This window comes from Limanda limanda, chromosome 3 (genome assembly GCF_963576545.1).
Source record: "Limanda limanda chromosome 3, fLimLim1.1, whole genome shotgun sequence".
NCBI classification, from domain to species: domain Eukaryota; kingdom Metazoa; phylum Chordata; class Actinopteri; order Pleuronectiformes; family Pleuronectidae; genus Limanda; species Limanda limanda.
The window spans coordinates 19001076-19023839 of NC_083638.1; the positions used below are offsets into that span (position 1 = coordinate 19001076).

Sequence of the window (22764 nt, forward strand, 5' to 3'; positions counted from 1 at the left end):
CTTTTTTTCACCTCTTACCACCTCACACACCCTATATATTTTTAACTGCCTTTTTAATTGTAGAATGAAATAATTCCATTTTAATAGGAACACAAGAGAAGTTGCTTCGAATCCAGTCATAGGACATATAGTAGCAGTGCCCTGTAGTGCATGCCAATTGGTTGTGAAGTTACATAAGATTAGTCTTTAACTAATAGTAGTTCAAGTCAGACAGTGTCTCAATAAAGGCGGCATTTTATATCACATCTTTGCAAATTCAGACAAAAAAATCCTTATTTCAAATATTTGCAGTTGTCACATTTATTCAAAATAAAACAAATATATTTCCTGGCACTCAGTATCTCCTAATGGTGAAACTGCATTTAATTTTTTTAATTATATGTGATTACACCAATACAATCAATATTACAGGCAAAACAATAACTCACTATAAAGCATTTAGAGTATAAAATACATGAAATTTGACAATAAAGTGATGGAAGTAATTCTCACAATATTTCATGTGCAAATGTAGCATTTTTAGAAATCTTACAGAACTGATACTGTTTCCTTTTTTCTACCCTCATGAGATGTGCAACCCATACAATATAGATTTAGTGATTTTCAAAATGTATATCTAATTAATGACCTGATGTTTTCAGACATACTTCAGGAACAATAAATACAATTATTAAAAGCAAAAACATTTGAAAAACACACTAACTTTAAAACATTACTACTTTAGATCTGTCTGTGTAAACTTCCCATCCTCATTTGAATTTACTAAGTAAAACCTATTCACTCTGTTAGATCTCATTTCCCCCTGTGCCATTCTGCCTCCCCAGACAGTGAGCACTGGTTAATGGGCTTTACTTGTTAAAGGTGGATTTCACTCTCACAGGTCGTCACTGGTAAGGACGAGTCCATTTGCACTGTGGTTCTCCATAATGAGGACATCGTCATCGACCTCCTAGTTGAAGGAAATACAAAAACAATTGATGGTCATGTTTTGTATACAATGACATATTAGCACATGGGAGAAGTTGGTCCATGCCCTGGACCCTCATGTGATGTAAAAATATATATTTTGTTTTAATAAATATCGCCCAACTTTCAAGAATAAACGTATTTTTAAACGTATTATTAATGTAAAAGATTGTCAGTTTAGGTTGGGTGAGTGAGGGCCATGCAAAAACCTTCAGCTTAATGCTTCTTGACCTGAAATCACCTCTCACGCCTTTCCCTGCTTTGTGGGCATCAATTATTTTAATAATCATAGTGCTAGGCAGCTTTTTATTTTGAGAGAAGGGTTGAGGAGTGGGAGTATTTATAAAGCTTTGAAATTTGAATCACTTGTTCTCCCCAATAATGTCTGTTTACAAGCCAGGGCCCTAAACAGCTGATTAAGGTCTGAGGTAGAAGTCGTTAGAGGTCTGGTCCCTTCGGGTGACTTTTATATGGTGCTCCTTTTCCTTTATATGGCTACATCTGTCGCTGGCAATGGAGGCGCCATGTTTTCAGGCGTCATGACCAATCATCCATTTTCGTGGACTTGGGGATGAACTGATACGATTTTGGTGTTTTTTGAATACGATTTATCAGGAAATTGAGTAGAACCAGTTTGGGAGTACCTTTTTGTATAGTTATCCTTTACTCTTTCGGTTTTCAAAATGACAACTCCATTACGAATTTAACTCCTCTTCCTTAACCATGTCTGGTTGTAGGGCAAAAGCGGCAAAGTGCATTAAGATAATCAAGCATCTACACATCTGGGACTTGACATGTTTGAGTATTTTAATAAAACAATTTTTTCCCTGCTGCTTGCTGTGAATATCTGTGTGTCTGTTTCAGTGTTGCTACTTACATCATTTCTCTCTTTGTAGTCTTTCTCTGTGCTGCGATAGGACACTACGTGGATCAGAGTGTAGACCCTGCAAAGAAAGAGGCACCGAGTGTTAAGTCAAGTAGAAAATATAGACAAGGAAAAGCTGCACAACAGATGTGAAAACAACAAGGGATATCATATTTGTCCATAAAGGAATGATTTATATCGGAATTCCCCTGCTCTTGGTGGAGGGAAATATTCAGAACTAGTTTGAAAATTTTTCTTTGCCACTGGATCAAACTTCCAGTATCTGAGAGTTAACTTCCTAGTCAAGGTCAGTGTATGCACAGCGATATTTATCAAATATGTGTCTGAATATTTTAGCTGTAAAAACTGGATGTGAAGTGATGAGAATTATGTGTGTGTGTGTGTGTGTGTGTGTGTGTGTACACGTACCTGTGATATAACATAGCCAGGAACTGCATAATGAGCAGAACAGCAAAAGACAACAGGAACATCAAACTGAGCGGCTCCACCTGTCAGCACAAGGAGTGATAACTGTTAGTCGGATTTACAGCAGCACTGATAGACATTCAAAAATATGTTAGAGTCCTCCGATTACTATCTCTGTGTCTGCAGCACATGCATCTAGGACTCTGTCTGTTTGCTCCAACCTTGAGGGGTTCGTCAGCTTCAGTTCCATTTGGATAGTATTTAGGGATCTTGATGCTGATGACGTCATTTCCAATGGCCTGCAGGAAGAAGGTAGCTACCACCCACAGCACGTTGATGATGAAATACAGGAAGACAGCCTGTCGAGAGGAAAGAGAATTCAATGCTATTTTTATGAAACTCTATAGTAAAATACCAAACATTTTTATGGACTGTAATCGTAGCTCGACAAAATAGTAAAAAAAGTTTGTGTCCCCTCAAAATGGACAGAAATTCTAAGTCTAAAATCCCCATGAGCCATTGTTAATGTCAAGTTCCCAACAACCCAACCAGCGGAGGTTTCCTGAATAACATAACAGGAGCAGTCAGCAGTTCCAGTATTACCGTGTGATAATAACTGAAAACAGATACTGGTGTCTGCATGTTGACCACCAGGTAATAAAATTGCACAAAAAAACAATAAAGATTAGTTTGGTGTAATAGACATTACTATCAGTAGAGTAAATATGATTGTATAACCACAGTTCAGTAACAGTAAGTCTGACCTTGTTGCGCAGGGACTTCAGCTCTCTGGTCACCTCGTCTTGATGTGCTTTGATGTCAACGATAGGCTTTAGGTAGCGCTCGATTAATTTGTTCCAGAAGTCTTCCTCACCCTAAACACACAAACACAAATTCGTATGCACAGGATTTTATTGCAGGATTCATTTACATTAAGGCAAAAGTGGAAAGAAGGAACTTAAGGGTTCACTGACCTAATCGCTCTTTTTTCCAAATATGAGTTTTCATCTGCCTGAGGCAATACAAAGTAATCTTGGTATTTCATGTCGGTTGCTTCCTCTTTTTTATTAATATACCCTCATAAACGAATCATTGAAAATAATAACGGAACATTTATCCGCATTAAGACCTGAACACCTCTCAGACGTGTCAGAGGTGAGGTGTTGTTGTGGTAATACTTAAATTGCTGTTTGTTTATTGTAAGGAAAATTATATTTTGTGTTGTAAATGACGCTGACTCATCTCTGCTAGCTGCTGTTCAGTATTTGCTTCTCACAGACCGAGGGGCTGAATCAGGATCTTACCTCATCTAGTTTCTGCACCTGCGGGGCGATGAGTGTTTTCTCAATGGCTCTCATCACTCTCTTCTCCAGTCTGTTCAATTGACTGGTCTTAATGATACGCCGAGCCTGAAAGATAAGAGTCTCTCACTCAGTGATTCAGGTATTGCTCCGCTGCAGTTAATTGTGAAATTTGGTTTGCATTTAAATTGAAAGCCTTTGAAATAAAAAATACATATTTATGCATTTCTAAGAACAACACATTGTTTTTTTATGATGATCAAATCAGTTGTCATCACCCGCTCTGTCAGTGCATATTGTAACTCCTCCAGCTGGCTTGTTGTCAGAACATCTTCAGGCCCTACATGACTTAGCTCTACATTGAGAGTATCTGTCAACATCAAGACCAACTCCTCGCACAGGTCATCCTGATTTTTGTTGCGAAGTGTGTATCTGAGGAGAAGATTGCAAGAACGAATAACCGTTTTTATACAGTTGCATGTATAGTTTTACTTGATACAACAGTGATTTGAGACCAATTTAAGACACAACATAATAATAACTTTTACACAAACACTGACACTTTTTGGGCCTGTTGCTATACAAAAAAATGTTTTTACCGTATTTGTGCTTGTAGATTCCTTCTCATGTTAGCGTAAGTCAGCTTCTTCAAGAACTCTGCTTTCACCGGCGTCACCCAGTCTAACACACACACACACGCACGCACGCACGCACGCACACACACACACACACACACACACACACACACACACACACACACACACACACACACACACACACACACACACACACACACACACACACACATTATGCTATGGGCTTTTCATATTGAATTGCAATAATTAGTAGTATTGGTATTATGAACACATACAATTTAAAGGAGCTTCTCACCACTAACAGGGAGCTCCTCTGTTTCTTCTTGGTTACCAGTCAGTATGAAATCCTCATCTTCATCGATTGCACTCATTGATGCACTCATTGATAGGGTCTTTTTTTCAAAGCTGTCATCACTGCGCACATGCACACAGACACTTTTTGTGGATTTTGGGGAATATACATTTCATAATTCCAGTATATTGTTTTGTGTTCTTATATGAGGACAGACGATAAGTTAAATCTCAAAATGATTGACTAACAGTTTGGCTGATTGACCAAGCAACTGACGTGACAGGTTTGGAGAAAGACAGAAAAAAGAGAGAAATACCTGCTACTGGAATCAGTGTCATCGTCTTTGTCCCTGTTTGTCTTGTTGTGTTTGTCTCTGGGAGGGGACTGAGCTCTTCCGAAAAATTCTTCCATGGTGGTTTCAGGTTTGACTTGAAGCTCCAGGTTTACAGTCCCTTGTTGAGTTGATTGCAGGTTGGTCAGCAGAGAGTTTGGGGCAGGCTGTGCCTTCTGGCCAGTGATTTGTTGAAGCATCAGATTCTCGCTTTCCTGTGTTACCTGCAAAGCAAAAGGATGAAATACATTTATCCAGACATCTATTCCTCCACTTGTAAGGTTTTCTGTGACTGGTTGGTAACAGTACCTGACACTTCATGTCCCAACAGCAGATTGTACAGCTTCTGTCACACATAATATTTGTGTTCTTCTTCACGTCTTCTTTCCTATAGACAAAAGGAACAAAGTAAAAAACTAAAATAAGCTAATTTTAAAATACGGACAGACATGGAGGATTATTATTGTTGATGCAGATTGAAATGGAAACAAATTAGTTCCCTTATCCTTCTGCTCAGCTTATAGATCTGATAGATAAGTGAATTATTGGTTAAGAATAACTTTTCATATCAATCAATACAACTAAGCACTATTCGTGGCGTTTAGTGTATTTTCGTTAATTTAAATTGCTAGACTTGATCGTTTTCAGCCGGAAGCACCATTCTAATAATTATCAGTGCATTACTTAGTGGTTTCTCTTGTGCCCCAGGTTACAACGTGCATGTTAACCAGTGAGTAGATGGTCAGTAGGAGATATCCACTTGGAATACAGATGAAGTACATCAGACCATAGACAATCATCACTGTGGGAGAAAAAAATAACATAAGTGACATATTGGTAACATCAAACATTTAACTCAGGAAAATACTAAAAACTGATAATATTTAGAATTATAAAATAGAATCATACCAAACTCCTCTGGGTGAAGTAGGGCTGTCACCAAGTACATGATTGTCATAGAAACCAAAAACACACCAGTAGGGGTCAGGAAGGTGCCCTGAATCACTATGTCACCTAAAAAGTGAAAATGTTGATTATTTTTTGCAATTGAGGGTTTAGCATACATATTCAAATATTTTCATAAAAATGTCAGTGACATGAAATCAAGTTTGTATTTATTTAAATGTTTTACCCACCGATGATGGAGAAGAGGGATGCGGTCATGAGGAACGCATAGAACACACTCATAATGGCAGCTATGGTTATTTGATTATTAGACTTGGCTACAAAACAGACAATGACGTAGAACACAGGGGGAAGGCTGGCGATGAGGATGGAAAGTGTCCCTTCGATTTTGAAGACAAACTGGAAGGCACCTGTGAGAAGCGGAGAGACATGCAGAGACGGTCAAACAGATGCAGGACGATGGACAGTTGAAGTTATTTAGGTGGAAACTAAAGGAGGAAGTTTTGCCTTTCAAGTCCCAGTAAAGTGACATAAGGTTATTACAAAGTCTGTCTTGATTCAGTCAAGTCAATGGATATATTATGAAAACATGTTGCAGCCTTACAATCTGCTGTTGCATTAATTTAACCTGCTTATATCACCTTTTACACTTTACAGTACATACTTTACAACTTTGGGATGTTTCAGATAAACGATGAGCATTGTGAGAGAAACATGAAGAAAACTTTGGTCATTGCATCTGTGATCTTCGGACGTTTTCCCACTTGGTCCCTTTCAGCCCATCAAACAAACTCAGAGCGATGAGTCAGCATTTTTGGCGCATATGTGAACACTCCAATTCTCAGACCACCTCAGGGACGCGTACAGCATTTGAGGTTTACTTGGTGTTTGTTTGATTCACTCTTGAGTTTAAGAGACACACATTTCTCTGCTAAAAAAACAGTTCAACGTTTTGTGCGCATGCAGTTACACCTGCCACACTCAACATGAGACGTGCACAGCAAGGAAATCAGGGTTAAAGTGAGAGTGATAACGTCTGATAGTGATGGTGTTTATCGTTAAAGTGTAAAGTGAGTGCAAGTTCAGCTGGGATTGAGGATGAAGGACACTCAAGACTTTGACACAGTAAAAGGAGACCGGACCTATAATATATATTCTGTAGCAGCGGTGGGACACTGCTACAAAATTAATGTAGCGGAAAACTTGAATAGATTGTGTTCCTTCACTGCATAGATGCTTCCCAGTTAAGGTTCACTTCAATACAATGCGCTTTGGGTTCACATTGCAGAAGTTAAGTTCAATTAGGTTTCTAATAATAGTTTGCATTCATGTGGACAAATTGATAACCAAAAACCCATAATGCATCTGCTGCCACAGTCCACATTTACCAACCAAATACATACTGTGTTGAACTGTGATTCAGCAGGGATTTATTGCACCCTCTGACACGACTCAAAACTGATACAGCACAGATAAAAAGGTGTGACCACTATTTTATGACCAATGTGAGACCTAGATATTTGACATGCAGTGTCATAAAATTTTATCGCACAGTGCAACAGAGATTTAGGCGTCTCAAGAGTTCGCTTGGGTTCATGATGACGTCAAATTTATTGGAAGAATCAAATTTGTGAAGTTCTTTGAGACAAAGTGTGTCAGTTGTCTGCATAGGGAAGAAGTTAATTTCTCACAACTGTTATCTGTATCAGGTAGTGTTGTGAATCCTGGTCCTGTAAAGATTCTGGGAAAATGTTTTGCTGAAGTTCAAGGACTCATAAAATGTGTGACGTAAGTTATTAATCAGAGATAAGAGCTGTTAACCCTTCTGCAGTCATTGAATGATCACCAATAAGGAAGAGCTATGAGGTATTACACTTTAACCTACCTGCTATCATGAGAGTCACTGATGCTGGACCAAGGATCGAGGAACCGACTGCAAACATCTGGTAGAAAATGTAAAGCCTGGAGATTGAGGAGTTCTTCTTCACCGTCTCTCCACCACTATAATTGAAATCCCAACCACAAAAGAGTGCTTATGAATACAACAAATTTCACAATATACGAGTAAACAGATGATCGGGGGAGGTGAAGTTTGTACATATGAGTCTGAAACCCCAGAAATTTGTCCAATTTGAACGTAATATTTTGAAATTGATTGGCCATGGAATGAAACTTTTATGTAATGACCTGTGCAGAAGGTCCAGTGTGTTAGCCAGTGTTGATGGTCCCCATCGTCTCCTCTGGTTGTAAAACTCCTTGAACTCCTGTGGAGAGTTGGTGTATGCATCTGATGCAGCATTGTATTCGACGCGCCATCCCTGCTGCAGTAACAGAGTACACAGCCAACGATCCTCCCCTACAAAAGTATTCATGAGTTAGGGTTAGGATAAAACAGGACAAAACAGAGATTAAGTTATATGGACATGAACAGACCAAAAAAAGGTAATGAGACAAAACTAGGAGATGTTAAAAATTGGCCTGTCACATTGTGTCTGTGAGCCAACCTTGGTCATATTGCACATATTCTGCAGCTCTTGTCGCAGTTGTTGTGTATCTCTTTAAGATATTGTCGTCCATCAAAGCCGACCCTCTAAACAGACTGAAGCACCCCGGACTGCACAGCACACAGCCGAACACATGCTCTGCTGTCTTCTGAAGCCAGTGGCCAACGGCATACTCAAACTTCTGGTACCACACCATGGGACCTGGGATGGTGAGCCGACGTGGGGGTGAGCAGAGAGCGACATGGAGACGAGTTTAACAGGAACATGGAAGAAAAAAAACAGAGGGCAGAGGATAAGAGAATTGGAGACAATGTTCATCAGTTCATCATTTCCGCTCAGTTATTTCAAGCTGAAGTATTTTCCGAGACACGTTGGGTGTTTGCTGGATTGTACCAGTCCATTTCTTATTATCTGACATTGAACCAGCCCCCCATCCACCTTTTACCTCCAACGAGATTATGTTTGCATTGCCATTAGTCTGTCTGTCTGTCTGTTTACTGGAATACACAAAAACTACGGAACTGATTTTCTGAAACTATTTGGAAGGGTGGGTTAGTAACTTAGGATCCATTAACTCTTGGATCGGATTTGATTCATATGATTTGATAATTCTTTTTACTTTTTTCGGGAATTTCTCAGTACATAGTGCAGAGATCCTTACGACACAAGGTGTAATTAGAGTGCACATATTTTTTGAAGTGTATTAAAAAAGATTAGCTAGATAAAACCCTCTGACTTACGTATGTTTAGACTTTGAGGAGAATGCTAACTGAACCCAGAAAGCCCCTGGCATTGCCAGTGTAGTAGCTACATTTTGATGTCTGCTTCAAAATAAGAATGAAGGTATAGATAAGACACATGGTGCTTCTCGATGTGATATTCAGGGCATGACTTTGTGTTGTTCATCTCCTGTAGCTGGATTACATGTCCTATAAGTAGATGGGTTCCTCAGCCTAAGGTGCCAGTACAACAATAAAGCCATCAAATAAATGATAAAGAACATTTTTAAATTAAAAGACTACTTACCCATACCGGTAGGATGGATTCTACCACATGCTGCACCAACATTTTCATACATTCTCAACCTATCAATAAAAAAAATTGTTATTACCAATCTTAAAAATGATTTAATAAGTGAAACACTGTCTGCATGTTTATCGATGACTCAAGTTGTTAAAGGATGAGATGTTTGTCCTGAACGATGATGGTAGAAGTTACTTGGAGGGTTTGTCTGTTACTGACCTGTCTATAAGCAGAATCACAGCTTTGGGTTGGAAGTCAGTGTCTCCGTCTAGAGCCAGGATATAAGTGTGGTCATCTGAGATTAATTTCCTCTTGTAGTCGTTGTCATACTGAGGCAACAGGTAACTTTCCCCATCTAAAGAGATCAGACTGGCTCTGCATAGGTTATTCTGACGCTGTGAAAAGAATTACACGGAGCAATATTTTAAATGCATGATGTGAAAGTACTAATAATTGCACTTTTTAAACAAATGGCAAAAGTCTTACTGGGATCTTCTGAGGGTTCTTGACAATGTAACCCTTCCACCCGAGTAGATAATACATATACATGATCTGAAGGTCATAGACATAATACAATGTGAAAATCCAAGTCTAGCTGTTAAGGACATGGTTAAGTAAGTCTGTTTGTTTCAGAGGAACAGAGTTGATCTGTCAAGGAACCATAATAAAAACTAGAACAACAATGTGATTGTATCCACATTATTATGAAGCATTCTTCAATTATAACTAAAGAGAGTTCTACAGATATAGATAATATAGGACAATGATATCCATAAAGAGATGTTAAATTAACATATCGGTGTATTTGGTACATTAGCAATATTATTTGTCGGTCTCTTGTCAGTCGTAAAGCCACGTTTATGATTTACATGCACATATCAAGATACATGTATACACACGGACACAACCACCATAAGCACTCCATACCTGGGACCATCTCTTCTTGTTCCTGATCTTTACTTTGTCTTTTAGGTGAACATAAAGCATGTTGCCTTCAGGCATTACAAACATCAGCCTGCCTCCGTAGGGAGTCTCAATGATCGACACGTCGTCTGGCTCTTTGTTGGTAAACACCCTGAGTTGTTGGATAGATAAATGGTTGGTTAGAGACAAAGATGTGTGGTTGAACAGATAAATGTTTACGTGTATAGATAAATAGTAGACAGATGCAGAATCTCACCTATAAACCTCTATGACAACATTGATCAAGTCATCAACATAACTATTAACCAGCCTCTTCTTCGTGTCGTCCTCAGTCATGAAGGCATCATCCACATAAATGTGACACTCAAAGTCGAAACAGTCATTGTGTTCCTCCTTTGGATCGCCTCGATAGCGGTCCAACCTGAAACAACAAATTGCAGCAACGGAGGCCTGTTAGCTTAGTTTATTTTCTTCTTTTGTACAAACTGTCAAAGTAAGAATACAATTAATACAATTCCAGCAGAAACATATTAAGCCTCTAATTTCTGTTATATCTTAAGTCATAGACACATTTAATTCATGATTAACGTTATAGAAAGCAACATAACAACAGGCTGAAACCCGATGTTTCACTGCCTTGCTGCTTAAAGATAGCTCACATCTTGCACTGCTGAAGGTGAACCCTGTTGTCTGCATTCACACCCAACAATAAGGCTGCATTACCTGGACACACCCTTGAGGTTACCTTGGCGTCACCACAGCAAGTTGACAAATTAAACAGTGGAAGTCAGTGACAGCAACACGTTAAGATGTGGAGTTGCTCTCTAAAGCGACATGAAAAAGAAATGAAGCCCATGTTGTGTATGTGAGGCTGGTACATCGAGGTGGCCATGTGCCAAACCTGAACATGGAGGTGAGAATCTTGAGCATTTCATCGTAGGTCTCATGCCACATGGTGGCACAAAGATAGATCACGCATTCCTGAATGTCATCATGGCTGTAGAGCAGAGGAGAGGTGGAAAGCATTTAATGTTGTGAACACACGTCTTTCAGCAGTCCAGAAAACAAAAGTTGATCTGTTATGGAGCCAGTCATACAGATACCACACATGCACTTGCTATATATTATTATGCAATCTGAAAACAATGTACTTCATCCCACCTCTCCTCGTTTCGGGCTCGCGGCACCTTCATCTTAGTGTTGAGTAGCAGAGACAGGTCAATGAAAGCAGATTCATAGAGACGACGAACAAAGAGCTGGGCGGTTCTCTCGATACGCTGCACCTGAAAACCATAGAAATCCATAGGAGCGTTTAGGTTTAAGTCATTTAAAAACATCAATAAAACATCAATAAAACGTCAATAGCAGCAAGTCCTTCCACTCAACTGCTACTGTCCATCTGGGTTTGCTGCAAACAGTTTGAAATCTATTTTATTGGCTTGTGGCAGAAATCTCAGAGGGATGGTATTACTCAAGTTGTGGGGATCTGATCTGTTTATACAGTTACACTATGAGAACCCGTTTTCCTTACAGGGAGAAAAAGAAAGTAACCATAATGTAAACCATGAAACTTTAAGGTAGAGACACTTGTTAAGGGTTGTAGTTGTGGTAAAGGTTGAAGAAAGAAAGAAGTCAATGCAATGTCCTCTGAAGTTAAAGACACGACTGTGTGTGTATGTTTGTATATGTTATACTGGTACCTTGATCTTCCACACGTAGTAGGTACATGCGACAAAGCCTGACCACATACACACTCCCTCCAGTGCCAGCATTGAAAAGGGCCATTGCAGATAATAGCTGTCGGATAGAAAATGAACTCAGATCAAGCACATTTACAAACCATGTAAACCACACACACACACACACACACACACACACACACACACACACACACACACACACACACACACACACACACACACACACACACACACACACACACACACACACACACACACACACACAAACACTGAGTCACTGATTTATTCCAAGGTTCAGATCACATGTACCTGTTAAGAGAAGTACGACAGATGCTCCTGGTAATCTCGAGTATGACCACAGGGGTTGTGTTCTTTTGACTCAGGTGGACCAAGCTTTCACAAAACGCTGCAGTAGAAACAACAAAATGTTGTTGTGGTTTTTTAACAAAATTATTTTAACTCTTGACACAGCTTCCTGGTACAGATGTTTCCTCAAAGGTACGTGAGTAACTTGAAGCCAAACATTCACACATTTCCCCTTGTCTTGATGTATGTAAATAAACTGACCTTGGATACTCCCATGTTTTCCGCCATCCAATTTGTGTGCCTCGGTTATGAAAAGTATCAGTCCCAACAGTAGGGTTGTAGGCCCCGCGCAACATACTGGCAACGCAAAGCTCATCCTGACTGCATGAATCTTACAGGCCACCACCCCGAACCAGTGGCAGGCTGCCGAGCAGAACGCCTGAGACCAGAGAACGGGAATGTCAGTGAAGATGGCAGCTCAGGAATCAGTGACTGTATGCAAACTGTCAGAGTTATTCAGTCTCATGTCTCAAAATGTTGGTCAGGCAAAACTTAATAAAATGAATTACTTTTAAAAATGCAATTTGACCTGTCAAAGAATCCTTAATTAATATCCCCCAAGGACAACAGAGCAACAGCGGACAATATAAACCAACTGTCCTCAGTGCTAGACACTCTATCTGTCTGGCTCTAACAATGTCTGTTTGTATTACCTCCTCCAACTTACCTGTAAGAATAACAGCACCAGTCCTATTTGCAGTAACTGCCAGTCATCATCGTGCATGTTATAGTCAGCCCAGACGATAGACTTATCGATAAGCACATGGTAAAACAGGTATACACCTCCTACAACACAACAACAAACATTAAACAAAGTGTAGCAACAATTAAAGACTTCATCACAGCAGGAGAATATCCCTTGAAATCCATCTGCACCCTTGACATCACACACATCTGTTTGCTCTCCACTGTTAATGTTTGAAATGACATGTTTTACAGTCCAAGCATGGCAAAACAAGTAATACAGTAGATTTTAAGAGCATAACCCTAACCCTAACCCTAACCCTTTTTTGAGTATTATGTGTGGCTGCAAAAATGGATGCCAGATAATTACCTATCACGATTATCCTCAGAAGACTGCTGATGACAAACACAAAGTCCCTGAACCCGTCCAGTTCTGACAGTTTTTTCTGCAGGGAAATGGAGGGCAGAGTCTCACTTATCATGTCAAGTCATTATTTATGTTCACGACAAATATACAGGTCCAACCAGATCAACATGTACCAGCTCTAGGGGAAGTCGCAGCTTGCCATTTAGAGATTACAAAATATTACAGAGTCGAAACACATTTAAAAAGTAGTGTCTTTGCAGTGGAGACAGAACAATAAAAAAGCATTATACCTGCATTCGGTTTGTAGCTTGCAGTGGATTTTCCCACCAGCAGAGGGAGATGAGGAGTGAAGAGAAAATTCCAAGTCCAATATAGATAAAGCAGTCGGATTTCTGTAGATCCACTTTTGATGTCACACGCGCATAGTAGTCAACTCCCACGAGACAGTAACCTGTTAGTTAATCAGTAAACAAGTAAGTTTACATTGTACCTGTTTTGCTCATGCAAGCCACTGTGTGTATTAAAGAAAATGCAGGATTGAAGTAGTTGTCAAACCGGTGGTTTCATGTTTCAGCTTCTGACTGGATAAGACATTAAAGGGACTCTTACCTTTGTTGCATTTTTACACTTTTTGTGGATAAGGTTAAATTGGTATTAATAAGGTAATGACACTCTAAAATGCAAGACAGACCCACCAGGAGTTAAAGCAAACAATTATTTCACTCTCGTAATATTTAGTGAAAACTTCAACCAATAAAATTCTTCGGACCGAAGGACCTTATTGGCCGACAGACCTGTCTGTTTGCTGCATGGAAACAGACAGGAAGCCCGTCTGCTTCTTGTCGCGCATTCGGGCCCGCGTCTTCAAGGCGCGTCCTCAACTATAGGGTTTGTTTTGATTCCACGGCAGTCAGTAGCGAGTAGCGACCGTATCGACCGTAGCGACTGACGATGGCAGACCAAAGTGGTCCACGGCGTACTGAAACAGCCGCTCCCAGGGGGAAAAACAAAAGAAAAAACACCGCGGATGGGAACGAGGGGGTGGGGCATTGGAGGAAGGCGGGATGATTCGAATGTGCTGTAATTCTCAAATGCAACAAAGGTAAGAGTCCCTTTAAACTGCTCATGTATCTTCCGAGAAAATTTGGTCAAATACAACTAATACATTTGTGAAGAGCAAGTAAGTTTCAAAAGAAACTTCTTGAAGGCTGGTTTTAATATTAAAGGACATTGTGGAAGTTAACATACTGAGAAAATGCTATTTAGTTTGTCAGTGTTGTACCAGTTAGTAAATCGTACAGTTACAGATTAAACACACCAAACATTGGCTTGAATGAAAAATCACAATGGAAAGAAAGTGAGGGGACTGATCGTTTGAGAGGCACATTGGTTCAGTTACATCATGAAGTCACAAACTGCAGAAATGTGTCCAATCAAAACAAGAGGGATGTAAAATAAACATGACTCAGGTTTTAACAGAAGTAAATGTTCTGCTTTTGTGAAGTAGTGATTTGTTAAATCAGCCATAATCTGATTTTCTTTTTGAATGGAATAAGAACTAAGAAACAAACTGGTCAGAACACTGAACAATACTAATGTGAATGACATTGAGAGGTTATGATTTGTGAATATAAACTTAACGTGTTGCCGTAGTATAACTTTTCGAAAAACAAACAAACAAACAAAAACAGACGGGCAGAGATAGATAATAAATGACTTGCAGTTCAGAAAAAAAGGTAGTTACCTGCAACAGTGAGAATGAGGGAGCATATAGGGAAGACAATTTTCCATGTTTTTCTTTGTAGTCTGAAAACAATCTGCAGAATGGCCGACACAATGCATACTCCTCCACTGATGAAGAGATTAGTCAACACATCAAACTGAGGCATAACAACGAGCACCAGGACTGAAGTGCCCAGAGACACCAGACACTCGATAGCACAAACCTGGAAAAGACACAAATATGACATAATTTCCACCCATTCAGTATTTGTTGGGGCTACAGGTGGTTGAAAACTGGTTTGTTATCAGGAATGGAATAAAATCCAAATGTTAAAAATAAGACTGACAATGCAATTTGATTTTACGTCAGATAAGTGCAAATAAGCTTGTCATATTTAAAATACCTCTAAATCCTCTAAATTTTAAAGTTATTTTATTTTAAAGTCGAATCACTTTTTGCTTGATCAAAACTTGAAGAGTGTCCCTCGTAAACAATCTAATCAGACAAAAGGATATATAGTTCATTTTTCATTATTACATGCCAGACAATTAACATACTAAAAGCATGACTCATAAACACGTACAAAGGCCAGGGTCTTCATGTTGGGCTGTACGAAGCTCTTGAAGGCACATTTCCACAGCGACTTGACAAACATCATGAAGTTGGGGAAGACCAAGCAGAAAACTAGCATCAGCATGTAGAACTGTTTTTCCTTTGGGCTGCGCATGGAGGTCGGAGATGACATGGTGGACAACACCAGGAGAGAGCCCTGATTGGACAGACAACTCAAATATGTTAACAACAGAGCATGAGGCAGATGACTTATTGTGACTGACAACGTTTGCGGTGTCATGTCATTGTGTTATATTATTATATGTGTGTCTCTCTTTCTTTGGGTAACTTTTTTAGAGAGACTTTAAAAGATCCTCTTCTTTTGACTTTATCATCATTTGTTGTAGCAAAGTCCTGCGTGTAGCCGATCTTGTTTATACTGTAAATATTAGGAAGTGTAAGCGAAATATAACAGTTGACCATAATAATCATGTTTATTTCCCCTTTTGATTGATCATGATTGCATCTCTTACAATGCTCTGCTCTCCTTGATTATGCTGTTTTCTTCCTGTAGATACTAAATGTGTATTGGCCTGATTACCATAGACACTGTAACCTGATTTTCTCTAGACACAGCCCTTTACTACTGAATGCATATTGCTCTGATTGCTCTAGACTAGGCATTGTTGTATTCATGTGATCAAAGGATCTCAACCTTTTCCTGTTTATCAAACCCCCCCCCAGAGTGGGAGGGGTTAGCCGAATGTATAAAAGTAATGAACTGTTTTCTATCTGGGTGCATATTACAAACTAAACCCTGTGGTATGCACCATGCTCGAGCATTAAAGGTGACGATACTGTAAGAGTTTTTGAGACTCGTTTCTTCATTGGTAGTGGGATTGTAGAAATTGCCACGACAGAAGGCTATGATATAAGACAACGGAAATACTAAGCTGTGGTGGAAATGGTCATAGGTAGTGTCTGACAAGTTGATGATAGCTATCAGCATTGAAAACTAAAACGACAGCTGGCCCTCACCAATGTATTTTTCATTACACAGTGCCTTTAAGGACACCTCATAACTTTAACCACACCCATTACGAAAAGCTCATCACTTTGAGAAATAAACAAGTTTTCGGATTGCATAATGTTTAGGGAATTGGTTGTTATTGTGATTCACTACAGTCCAGTGATTCATCACGAAGAAATAGACTGAAAGACAAGGCTGCAGGAGGTATATTAAAAACTGAGAGGAAATGGAGACAAAAGCAAGGAGGTGGATGATGTCGTCACATTCACATATTGCAGAGGTAAAGATTGATAGAGAAAATGAAGATAGCATCTGCAAAGTGGAAGACAGAAATGCACACAGAGACAGAAAGAGATAAAGCACCGGAGAGATAGACTTGGGTACAAAGGGATCAAGTGTAAGCCTTGCCCTATCATAAATAGCAGCGATATTGTTCATGTTATTGTGAGTAGGCATGCACAGACAGATAAGAGGCTTGTTTTTGTAAACTTTAAAAGTCCTCATGGAAAAAGCATTTGATATACAATCACTGCACCAAATTTTGAATTTAAAATGGAAAATAAATATATATATATATTCAGGCATGTTTTTGCTGTTTTTGACTGTCTATAGCCGATTCATTTCACATTAAACACTTCATATACATTTACAACAGCTTTTATTTAATGGTTTGTTGAACTGCCAATTTTTGTTTTTAACAGCATACATTTCTAACCTGCCAAAATGCAAAATGTCGACCCCAGTAATACTTAATGGGAGTTCAAGTCAAAACTTGTAGTTAACAATAATCCTGTTATTCTAATTCTTATACAGATTTAATGCTCTTAAACACTGAATCATCATTTACACACTTTACAGCATTTACAGAAACTCCAGCCTCACCAGAGAAAACCTAGAACTAGCAATACTGTTTGGTGAACAAATTCAATCAATTGAACAAAATTTGTTATGTGTATAAATAAAATACATTAAATTACAGATGGATACACAAAAAATTTTAATAATAGGAAAAGATATAATGGGTCCGCCCGAAACAAAAAACATATAATACTTGAACCTAATGGTGATTAAGGTATATATAAGTTTTTCCATTTGTCAGAGAAAGGGCTGCCCCCTGACTTTTAACAAAGATGATTAAAATGTGGTTTTGGTGGTGTCGGTAAAGTTAAAAAAATCGTATCAAAAACCAAAATGTTTCAGGCTTCTGACATTAGTTACTTATTTTTCGTGCAGGGGATTGTCCTTTGCTCCAGCACCTCAGAGAAGTGGAAATTAATGTATTGACACCCATGCTGGTATATAGACAAGAAGATAATCCTACCTTAGAGACAACAGCACTTGTCAAGACGGCTAACCCGACAATAACAGCCATCAGATACTGGGCCAGCTGAAAACATCTTCTCTTCGATTCCTTCTCAGCTCCGATTGGGTTCAGCTGGAATGGATCCCATGTATCCCTGTATCCAGATTCACAATGCACAAACATATCTGTATATTGAGTCACTTTTGCTTTTATCAAATTCTGCTATTGAGAACCATTGAATTATAGACTGCTGCCTTACATTCAAAAACATATTTTTGATGTTGGGATTTAGTTTTCACCTTTGTAAAAACCTTGTGCTCTGCAGTTTGCAGAATGGGCCAGTTTACTTCCCAAAAAGCAGAGGTCGAAATATCAAAAACTGTAATTTATTCTTTATTAGATCATATGGATGAGACTGATTGCAGTCTACCAAAGGATGATATGTGGGGAAAACGTAACCCACAGGGTCTATTCGTCTGTAACAAGTAGTTTGACAAGACCTAATGAAGGTCTTTTTCAGATGGGATAAGCACAAGGGGACGGTTGAATGACAGGTGATTGGGTCCCAGGATTTTAACCCAAGACAACCACAGTCACACTGACTAAACTGAGCAGGTCTGATTATACCCTGTGAACCAACACATGTTTGAGTATCGATCAGCCTCTGTCACCCCCCCCTCCCCCTGCTGCTGGCTGATTAATGTGATTAAAGTGCAGAATAATTACAGGGTGAGGATTCTCTTCCTTCAGTTGATAACACTTTGCCTGATCCTTGACTTTGCCATAGCAGCTATCGAATATTGGCTAATAGTGCTGCTGTTGTTTTGTGATATGAGAACGTGTGCGTGTGAACTTTCCTTCAGTAAATCATCTTCTCAGTCATTACATTGTTTAAGAGGAAAAACTGTTGATTTTAGAAGACCTAAGATATATTGTTAAAGAACCTTCAGCTAATTCACAAGTTCTAAAAGGCTGGAAGAAATTCGGTGTATCATTTTCAATCACACTATTTTATAGCAACATAACGCACATATATATTCACCCAACCACATAGTTACATCTAAGAATAATGACAATAAATGTAAGAATTATCAATAGTTTTCTTAGGGCGTATGCGTCAGAATGATAAACAGTTTTATCAGGGCGTTTAGATGCTATAAAGCCACTCCTAATTTTATAAGATTTCTTTTTTTATCTAAACAGACACTGATAAAATTACTTAACAAACTTATAGCAGAGAGCCTTCATTGATTTTTTTTTATCTTGGCTTCTTGTCTGGCCTATTGTGAAGCAAACAAATGCTTTGTGTGTATATATATAGAGAGAGATAGATATATCTATATATATTTAGAATGTCATTCAAAAAGTATTTAACATTTGAAATGAAGGAACACTCCATTAACAGTGGTCAGTATCTGTGGGAGTACATCTGCCACAGCAGTAAAGAGAAGCATGGCAGGACACAGGGAATTATGTTTATGTTATGACATATTTCCATCATGATAAGAATATATATTGATGAAGTGTTGAATAACTGTGTGGATGTGGAACGGCTGCCTAATTTTAAAGCTACATGCTCTGAATGTATTTGTTTCTAAATCGGTTTCATGACTAGGGCTGCATGATATATTGAAAATGTATGGTCATCGCGATATCAACGTATGCAATACACTTATCGCAGAAGACGGCTCATACTGCGATCAATGGGGTTCCAGGGGCCACGCATTCACTCTTTGCATGTTAATATAAAAATATAGATGACGCCCTGTTGCCCTAGATAATAAAATAAAGACATTCAGATCATTGACAGGTTTTTCCATCAGTAAATCATTGTCGGCCAAGCTTACTTCCTGTATTAATCTGGATACAATTTATACAGATGAGACTTTAGGAGCAAACTATCATATTGCCACAGCACAGAACCAAATTCTTTATCAAGTTTGCCAAAAAGCCTCACAAAGACGGCAAGGATCACAAAACATCAATGTAGCCATAGAATAATTTCTGCTACCTGAAACAAAAGTGTCAGCTTGACAATTTTTTTTTCTCTGAATATATTTGACCAGGCAGGGATCAGTGGGCTTCCGCTTACAGAAAATATGTTGTGTATTTAAATACAACTTATTGTTCTCTTTTATTTAACCTGTTAGATCGGAGTCATTGCCTTCAATTGAAAATGACCTTTAAAAAAAGGCCACAACCAGAGTAGAGTCATTTTCACCTGTGTCTTCCCTCTCTTTTTTTCCCTCTGTATTTTAGTTCGTCCATCATCTTATCTCCTCCACTTCTCCAGCTTTATAGTGACCTATAGAGTCTTTGTCAAAGAGGAAACATATTAAAACAATTACCCGAATAAGACGTTTTGTAAATTAGTACAATATGCGTGTAATAGATGAATAAGAAGAAAATAGAAATACTATACCTTGATATCTTGAGAATTCCTCTATTGATTAGATCCCCAAGTCTTCACCAAACACCTCAGCTGTCTTGTCTTGTATTGCTTCAAAGAAATTATACCTTCTGTTCGACGCCGCGCAAAACTTGTATCCACAGGAAAGAAGTTTCATCCAAAGTACAGCTAAAAGCGGTGAAATCCAAAATCATGAAAACAAATGTAGGTAATTTAAATGGATTTCTTTTGAAAAGTTTTAGTTTTGGGATCGAAAGTACGTGTGACTACGAGTCTCCCGTCAGTCTGTGAGTCCGTCAAGCTGTCCTTAGTTTATCTATTCGTGTGTTATCACCAGTTTATGAAAGAAACACCCATAGACAGTAAAGGCCAGCCCCCTGGTGTGTGTGTGTGTGTGTGTGTGTGTGTGTGTGTGTGTGTGTGTGTGTGTGTGTGTTTGTGCGTGTGCGTGTTCTGATGATCAGAGTTTATGTAAGCCATAAATTAAAACCAGGAAGTGTGTTAGTTTCTCACTGACTAAAAATTGCATTTCCTCTATAACCATTTTATGAGGGCCAGTAAAAAGTACAAGGATCATTTGCACTGCTCACACACACTGTAGTGTTTTTAATTAGCTTAAGCTAACATTTAACTTAGTGTTCTGTACTAAAGATAAGTGTTGGCAAGAAGATGACTGGCGTTTTATTTGGGCGTCTGACATGTTTCCTACATCAGATCCAATATAATATAATGCCATCCCTATTTGTGGCCCTGATGTGGCAAGTACATAGTATTATGGATTGAGCTTTGTTTACTTCTGTGTCTGAAATTTGTGTTCAGGTTGGGGAGCAGCGGCCCAATAGAAGCATGAAACTCCAGGTTTTATCCATCCTTTATCCCACATAATGATTGTAAAGCTTATGTTTCATCTAAAGCTCACCCAGCACCTTGGAAACAAGAACTCGGTTGTAAATCACAAACTAAATCCAGTTTTATTGTCTCACACTTGAAGTAAAGGTCCTTATTTGCCTTGTTCAACTTGTTATTTTCACTAAACAGGTTATATCAGTGTCTTTGGGGCTTAATGTCATTCTACCATGTAACCTGTCATTTATGAAAATGTATAATTCATCATTGACCTTAAATAAAGCTTTAATCAGTACTAAGGACTGATCTTGTTGGTAAGTGGGACTGTTGCCACTAGGTGTCAGTGCAGGGCTTTGATGGCAGCCGATGTCTATGATTGTTCACAATGTTGTGTGCGTGTGCGTGTGCATGTGCGTGTGTGCGTGTGTGTGTGTGTCTGTGTCTGTGTGTGTGTGTGTGTGTGTGTGTGTGTGTGTGTGTGTGTGTGTGTGTGTGTGTGTGTGTCGGCTCAAAAGAATATCTCTGTCAGGTTGTGGACTCTCATTAAGATGGTCTGCCAGTGCATAATCAGCCGGCCATATGGTCAACATGGTGACCCCCCCCGCCCCCCCCCCCCCACACACACACACACACATTCAGGTGGTTGAGTTTCAGAACAGTCCCACGATAATAACACACAGCAGCCAGGGAGCGAGGTGGGAGATCGAGCTGATTTAATGGGTTTATTTGGAAAAGCAAGTTAATTTGTAAGCTTAGTCATCACAGAAGAGAACTCCTTTTTTTTCCCTGAAAGGAGGTGGTGGTAGCTCACAGAGCACAGGCATCTGTGTCAGTCAAGAGTTGGACATCTGTCAGTTCTCAGCAGCCGTGATCTCAGCTCCACAGTGCTGCTCCGTGGTCTGTGAGATATTGTTCACATCATCGTGATATTATGACCGAGGGCAGTGTTACCGCTATTCCCAGCCAGTGCCTCGTAGATCTACAGGTACCCAGTACCTGGCTCTGATGTGGACACTGTGAACGGCTCAATGACAAACTGTAATTAGCAGCCATATGGACGTGTGTCGAGAATAACTACCTGCTGTATAGTTACACATGGAGAGGCTATGTTTACTCTCCCTATTAAACAACTCTTCAGAGGCTGTTACATGGCAAGGGCAAGAGTAGGGTCATGAGTAAAATGTTAAATCAAACATAGTGAGAATATCTACTGTGAACCCCCTAAACTCTTTATGACCTAGCAGATAGATAAAAAAGTTGCTTGGCTAACTGGCTAGCAGTGTGTTTTTCCTTCGTCATTCATTGTTTACCCCGGAAGTTAAAGCAGAGACGGGTTAAAGTCACAGGTAAAGTGGACGTGACGCAATTAAAAGGTCAATCTAATTAAACATTTTGGAAAATGTAAACACACAAGTAAACAAAATGAAACATAGTTCTAGTCGTTTTTAGACATTTTAATAAAGAATTGTCGCACATTACATCTTAAAATATACGGAACAGTTCCTGGCACTGCCACTGCCTATTCTGCAGCTGTATATATGTAGATACAATCCAATTTAAAGCCCATTGTGTCTGGTCCGTTTGGTTAGATTGTCTTACATGAGACAGGGAGCAGCTGCTTCCAGCTCACATCTCCGGTTTGTGCAATG

General features: G+C 39.2%; 1 protein-coding gene across 1 annotated transcript; it reads right to left on the bottom strand.

Moving 5' to 3' along the window:
* Nucleotides 1–874: 874 nt before the first annotated feature.
* chs1 (chitin synthase 1) lies at nt 875–20127 on the bottom strand. Its single transcript, XM_061067636.1, has 34 exons — nt 20081–20127; nt 17878–18013; nt 15558–15743; nt 14996–15197; nt 13542–13702; nt 13255–13330; nt 12868–12986; nt 12402–12579; nt 12144–12240; nt 11835–11931; nt 11296–11417; nt 11036–11131; nt 10391–10555; nt 10138–10285; nt 9697–9762; nt 9430–9605; nt 9214–9272; nt 8188–8388; nt 7871–8039; nt 7569–7684; nt 5914–6093; nt 5687–5791; nt 5462–5579; nt 5087–5165; nt 4763–5001; nt 4450–4568; nt 4158–4239; nt 3837–3990; nt 3562–3666; nt 3022–3132; nt 2479–2616; nt 2261–2340; nt 1844–1910; nt 875–949 (listed from the first exon to the last, which is right to left on the bottom strand). The coding sequence occupies exons 1-34, from the start codon at nt 20125–20127 to the stop codon at nt 875–877; spliced, it is 4269 nt and encodes a 1422-aa protein (XP_060923619.1).
* Between the last annotated feature and the right edge of the window lie 2637 nt (nt 20128–22764).

Coding starts and splice junctions, on each gene's coding strand:
- chs1 (XM_061067636.1), bottom strand. CDS start 20,127: ATGGACGAACTAAAATACAGAGGGAAAAAAAGAGAGGGAAGACACAG. Junction 12,987..13,254: donor TCTGAGGATAATCGTGATAG/GTAATTATCTGG, acceptor GTTGTGTTGTAG/GAGGTGTATACCTGTTTTAC. Junction 12,580..12,867: donor TGGTGCTGTTATTCTTACAG/GTAAGTTGGAGG, acceptor CTCTGGTCTCAG/GCGTTCTGCTCGGCAGCCTG.